General features: G+C 40.8%; 1 protein-coding gene across 1 annotated transcript in view; it reads right to left on the reverse strand.

Moving 5' to 3' along the window:
- Positions 1 to 3,599: 3,599 nt before the first annotated feature.
- Positions 3,600 to 6,566, reverse strand: part of LOC139367773 (adenosine receptor A1-like) — a 9,870-nt gene continuing 6,903 nt past the window's right edge. The window contains exons 3-5 of the mRNA XM_071106104.1: positions 6,160 to 6,262; positions 5,466 to 5,543; positions 3,600 to 4,620 (exon numbers count right to left, since the gene is read on the reverse strand). Coding sequence (XP_070962205.1) covers positions 4,120 to 4,620; positions 5,466 to 5,543; positions 6,160 to 6,262 — 682 coding nt within the window. The 3' untranslated portion in view covers positions 3,600 to 4,119. The remainder of the gene's footprint in view (positions 4,621 to 5,465; positions 5,544 to 6,159; positions 6,263 to 6,566) is intronic.

Consider the following 6,566-nt stretch of genomic DNA (forward strand, 5'->3'; position numbering starts at 1 on the left):
GTGATTCTATAGATACAGTCTGGATCTGAATTTCCATGTTGAATCCTCAGCCAGTCAGTTAGTCCAGACAGATTAACACACTGATTAAGGCTGTGGCCTGAAGACGTGGCCCCGTTCAGTGGCATGTAGTCTTGAATACGATTAATGTATGACTGAGTCACAAATGGCATCCTAGGGAGCCATTTGGGACATTCACACAGAGAAGTTGTAGAGAGCAGAGAGAGTGGGATCAAAAAGCCAAGCAACTCTTATCTCCAGCTGGTTTCAGAAGAGGGATAAACGCTTCTTAAGAGCATCTTCTCTATGCTGTCATCCCCCATCCACAGCCAATCACACACACAGATACCAGGCCCTGAAAGGAAGGGCTAGAGAGAATATTCTTCAAAAGCTCCTTCAGTTGGAATGAATCCCCCCAGCCCCTCCCATGTGCCTCTTTCTCTCTCTCTCTTCTCTCTGTAGCAGATCAGCATTATTGGGCGGAGGGAGGGAGGGGAGGAATAATTAAAATTGAGGAGTTACAAAACCGTCATGTCAGCGCAGACACCTTTTTGTCCTTATCGTTTGTCCTCCCAGCGGTGTAGAGGGGAGGGAGAGGAGAGCAGAGGTGTAGAGGGGAGGGAGAGGACAGCTGAGGTGTAGAGGGGAGGGAGAGGACAGCAGAGGTGTAGAGGGGAGGGAGAGGACAGCAGAGGTGTAGAGGGGAGGGAGGGGACAGCAGAGGTGTGGAGGGGAGGGAGAGGACAGCAGAGGTGTAGAGGGGAGGGAGAGGACAGCAGAGGTGTAGAGGGGAGGGAGAGGACAGCAGAGGTGTAGAGGGGAGGGAGAGGACAGCAGAGGTGTGGAGGGGAGGGAGAGGACAGCAGAGGTGTAGAGGGGAGGGAGAGGACAGCAGAGGTGTAGAGGGGAGGGAGAGGGAAACAAAGCTCCACTCATTCCTCTGCTGTGCTTCTTGTGTCTTAAGACCCTGAATCAAGATATGTGTCCATTCATAGCTGACGAGCTGCCACAGTAGCTACATTTAATTCACATTCACATCATTACATTCATATTAAGCCTTTCTCAGCTCAAATCAATTCAGTTTAATGAACAGCGGGAAGATGAACCTTATCGTTTGACAATTGGAACATCTGTAACCATTTTAAGTCACATTTTCATGTTGTTTAATCCAGGCTGTATCACATCCGGCTGGGATTGGGGTTCCCATAATGCGGGCACAATTGCCCTATCTTTTCCCTATTTTGACCCGGTGTAGGCCGTCATTGTAAATAAGAATTTGTTCTTAACCGACTAGTCTAGTTAAATAATTTTTTAAATATATTTTTTTAAATAATACAAAAAAAATACGATTATTTTGTTTCGGTTTATAAACCATCTTTGTACATGGTAAAATGTTAAACATTTTGAGAACGTGACATTGATTAACCTCACAGTCAGTGTTGTATTTTGCACATTTTGTGATGAGAATCATATCAACTACCAGTTCCTTTCCAATTTCACAATGTCATAAAGATCCACTGTTCTGTTAACTGTGAATTGAAGCTTTGTGTCTCCAGATTAGTTTGTTATTAAGATGTCTCATAATCAAATGTTATGTTAACTGTAAATTGAAGCTTTGTGTCTCCAGATTAGTTTGTTATTAAGATGTCTCATTATCAAAGAGATTTAGGCCTAGATTCAATCAGATCAAGCGTTAACTGGCGATAGCCGAAACCCATATTATAGATGATGTTTTTGCTGTGTCTGAGGTGTAATTACGTCGGAGCTGTCAAATCGGTGCAACTGCTCTTGATCATTGTCACGAAGCCACACCCCTCCCATTCACGTTAGAAGTTCAGAACGAGAAAGTCTAGGCTATATAGACGATGCTCAAATTGAAAATCATTATACAAAATAATGAGGATTTCTATCAGCCTAGATTACATCTAACATTCGAATCTGTAAACAAGGCTACATAGGATTCCGTGTAGCCAGTGGCAATGTCCGCTTTAGGTATAATTCCAGGTGCAGCTTGTGGACTTGACAGCTCTAAAGCAGTTTCACCTCCGACACCTCCTACAGCGGATCTGATTGAATAATGAATGTCCTTGCAAATTTTTCATTTCCCTTTAATAAACCCTAATACGTATTTTCAGTGTTTTTACAGTATAAACTTTAATACTCCTTTTCAATGGTTTTTTTACCACATAAACCCTAATAGAGTACCACAGAATGAGTCATAATACCCATAAAACCAAACGGTCAAAGAGGGAAATGGTTCCAATCGTTTTTCCACCATACATTTTTTCCATAGGGGATTTTAAAAACACTTAAAATAAGGGCTGTGTTTCGTGTAGGTTTACCCTGGCGTGACGTTTTGGTAATCATGTAAATCTCTCTAGAACAAGGTGAATTTGATCAATTTTCACAGCCCCAGAATTAAATGCTAGTGTGTCTAGCATAAAGAACTAAAAATGCCATGTTGATCTGGATGAGACTGCGGAATCGAGGCAAAGGTAAGAATCTCTGGATTAACTATGAACCAATCTATCAAAATTATTTATAAAGCACTTTTTACATCAGCTGATGTCACAAAGTGCTATACAGAAACCCAGCCTAAAACCCCAAACAGCGAGCAATGCAGATGTAGAAGCACGGTGGCTAGGAAAAACTCCCTAGAAAGGCAGGAACCTAGGAAGTAACCTAGAGAGGAACCAGGCATGTCCTCTTCTGGCTGTGCCGGATTGAGAAATATAACAATACATGGCCAAGATGTTCAAACGTTCATAGATGACCAGCAGGGTAAATGTTAGCTAAATGTAGTAATTAATAAATTGGCTACATTTCTTTAAATGGACAATTCTGTGAACTGTCTTGTGCAAGTTTTAAATTGACACAATACCTGTTAGCAAAGGTGTCAGCTAGAGATGACGTGCAGGGATTTCTACTTTGATGCTAATTAGCATTTTCAATCCTGAGAGTAAATAGAGGCGAATATGTTGATAAAAAGTCACCTTGTTCTAGAGAGATTTACATGATTATCAAAAAGTCACACCAGGGTAAACCTACATGAAACACAGCCCTTATTTTAAGTGTTTCTAAAATCCCCTATGGGAAAAATGAATGGTGGAAAAATGATTGGAACCATTTAGCTGTTTGACCTCTAGCTTTTATGGGTATTATGACACCTCCACCATGGGGCTAAATACTCCTTTTCAATGTTTTTACCGTATAAACCCTAATACTCCTTTTCAATGTTTTTACCGTATAAACCCTAATACTCCTTTTCAATGTTTTTACCGTATAAACCCTAATACTCCGTTTCAATGTTTTTACCGTATAAACCCTAATACTCCTTTTCAATGTTTTTACCGTATAAACCCTAATACTCGGTTTCAATGTTTTTACCGTATAAACCCTAATACTCCTTTTCAATGTTTTTACCGTATAAACCCTAATACTCCTTTTCAATGTTTTTACCGTATAAACCCTAATACTCCTTTTCAATGTTTTTACCGTATAAACCCTAATACTCGGTTTCAATGTTTTTACCGTATAAACCCTAATACTCGGTTTCAATGTTTTTACCGTATAAACCCTAATACTCCTTTTCAATGTTTTTACCGTATAAACCATGATACTCCTTTTCAATGTTTTTACCGTATAAACCCTAATACTCCTTTTCAATGTTTTTACCGTATAAACCCTGATACTCCTTTTCAATGTTTTTTCCTCTGCCTCAAACTCAAATACACCTCCGCCTGTTAAAATGTGATTTCACAGTCTGTAAGATATCTTTACAAGTCCTGCAAGTCGCCAAACTCTGCTCCTGAATCCTTCCATTCAGTAAGTAACATGCCACACACTCATTCAAAAAAAGGTGTACACACAACACATCCAATGACTTTCAGGTGCAAGTTACAAAAAGTAAACTGGTTAAACTTTTCTTTCACCATGTCATACTCCTCCATTGGTAGCTAGCTATACATTCAGAATGACTATGAGGATGCCTCTGACTCCTGTTAAACAACCTCTACTCATCTCCCAAGACATAGAAACTCATAGGGTTTCTGACACATCAATGTAGAAACTCCCTTCTGTTTCCGGGGTTAGTTAGATATTGTTGAGCTCCATTGGGGGTTTCTACTGTGTTGGGTCATCATTGTGAGACTGTGGCCGTTGGGGCTTGACCTCCTGCATCTGCTCTAGTGAAGGCTGCTGCCCTTCTTGTGGTGGCGATAGAGCTGGCTGTGAGTCTCTGTTCGGATTAGGATTCCCGTTCCCATTTCCGTTGCCATTCTGGTTCTCTTTCCTATCCTTCTCACTAGGCTGGTTCAAGATGGCGGGTACGTCCTTACAACAGAAGTACTGCTTCCAGATCTTCAGGAAAGCGTCTCGGAACTTCTTGATGCGGAAGGCGTAGACGATGGGGTTGACGGCTGAGTTGCCGTGCGTGAGCAATATGGCGATGTAGATCAGGAACAGGGGTTTGTCGCAGGTCGGACAGAACAACGTGATGCAGTTGATGATGTGGAGGGGAAGCCAGCTGATGGCGAACAGGAAGAGGACCAGGGCCAGCGACTTGGCCAGTTTGAGTTCCTTGTTGTAGTACTTGTTGGGATCGGTGTGGTTGGTGGTGCAAGCCTGTAAGAATAAAGATGACCTTTAATAATGTATTATTGAAAATAACAAATAATCATTTATATAGCTTTTATAGGGGATCCATTTCCCCTAGATAGATCATCTAGTGACCTAGGTTCTAGTCTGTTTCTGTTTTTGCCATCTCCTTATTTTAATTTGATTTCACCTTTATTTAACCAGGTAGGCCAGTTGAGAACACCTTTATTTAACCAGGTAGGCCAGTTGAGAACACCTTTATTTAACCAGGTAGGCCAGTTGAGAACACCTTTATTTAACCAGGTAGGCCAGTTGAGAACACCTTTATTTAACCAGGTAGGCCAGTTGAGAACACCTTTATTTAACCAGGTAGGCCAGTTGAGAACACCTTTATTTAACCAGGTAGGCCAGTTGAGAACAAGTTCTCATTTACAACTGCGACCTGGCCAAGATAAAGCAAAGCAGTGCGACAAAAACAACAACACAGAGTTACACATAAACAAACGTACAGTCAATAACACAAAGTAAAATAAAAATAGAAAAATCTATGTACAGTGTGTGGAAATGTAGAAGAGTAGGGAGGTAGGCAATAAACAGGCCCTAGAGGTGAAAATAATTACAATTTAGCATTAATACTGGAGTGATAGATGTGCAGATGATGATGTGCAAGTAGAGATACTGGGGTGCAAAAGAGCAAGAGGGTAAGTAATAATATGGGGATGAGGTAGTCAGTCGGGTGTGACTATTGAGACTTATGACTTATGGAAGTCTCCTGTTCGGCATTACAATGAGTGACAAGGAATTGGCAAGATATCACAAATAGAGGTGGGGCGAGGCTACATGGATGGGAGGAGGGGTGGTGGTCACCTCACCTTCTTGTTGAGTTGCTTGTGAATCATGTAGAAGATCTCTGTGTAAATGACCAGCATGAGGAGTAAAGGAGGCAGCACCTGTAGTGGAAAATAGTCCAGTCCTGGTTATCTCCAGTACCATGTTTTACCCCATGCACTAGTTGAGCTACAGAGCTACTAAACAACAATACATGTATCCCTGAAATGCTTTAGTTCAACAAACAACATCAGACGCCCTGACCTCAAGTCTTATGAACATAAGATACACTACATATAGAGAGATGTTATAATACCCAGCTGATATACTACATAAAGAGAGATGTTATAATACCCAGCTGATATACTACATATATAGAGATGTTATAATACCCAGCTGATATACTACATAAAGAGAGATGTTATAATACCCAGCTGATATACTACATATAGAGAGAGAGATGTTATAATACCCAGCTGATATACTACATAAAGAGAGATGTTATAATACCCAGCTGATACACTACATAAAGAGAGATGTTATAATACCCAGCTGATACACTACATAAAGAGAGATGTTATAATACCCAGCTGATATACTACATAAAGAGAGATGTTATAATACCCAGCTGATACACTACATAAAGAGAGATGTTATAATACCCAGCTGATATACTACATAAAGAGAGATGTTATAATACCCAGCTGATACACTACATAAAGAGATATGTTATAATACCCAGCCGAAGAAGTTGAAGTAGACCATATAGTCCATGCTGATTACGTTCTCAAACTGACAGGTGATGATGAGATCCTCGTTCAGGGAACCGTTCTGCTGCAGCCTGTAGGGGGGAGACAAAAGGGGGGGGATAGAGAGGGGGTGAACAGCAGACTCGTACATTTCCTCAGTGAAAACAATGTACTGGGCAAATGTCAAATTGGCTTTTTACCAAACTACAGTACGTCAGACCACGTATTCACCCTGCACACCTTAATTGACAAACAAACAAAGCAAAACAAAGGCAAAGTCTTCACATGCTTTGTTGATTTAAAAAAAACTTTGACTCAATTTGGCATGGGGGTCTGCTATACAAATTGATGGAAAGTGGTGTTGGGGAAAAATATACGACATTATAAAATCCATGT

This window comes from Oncorhynchus clarkii, chromosome 16 (genome assembly GCF_045791955.1).
Source record: "Oncorhynchus clarkii lewisi isolate Uvic-CL-2024 chromosome 16, UVic_Ocla_1.0, whole genome shotgun sequence".
Lineage (NCBI taxonomy): Eukaryota > Metazoa > Chordata > Actinopteri > Salmoniformes > Salmonidae > Oncorhynchus > Oncorhynchus clarkii.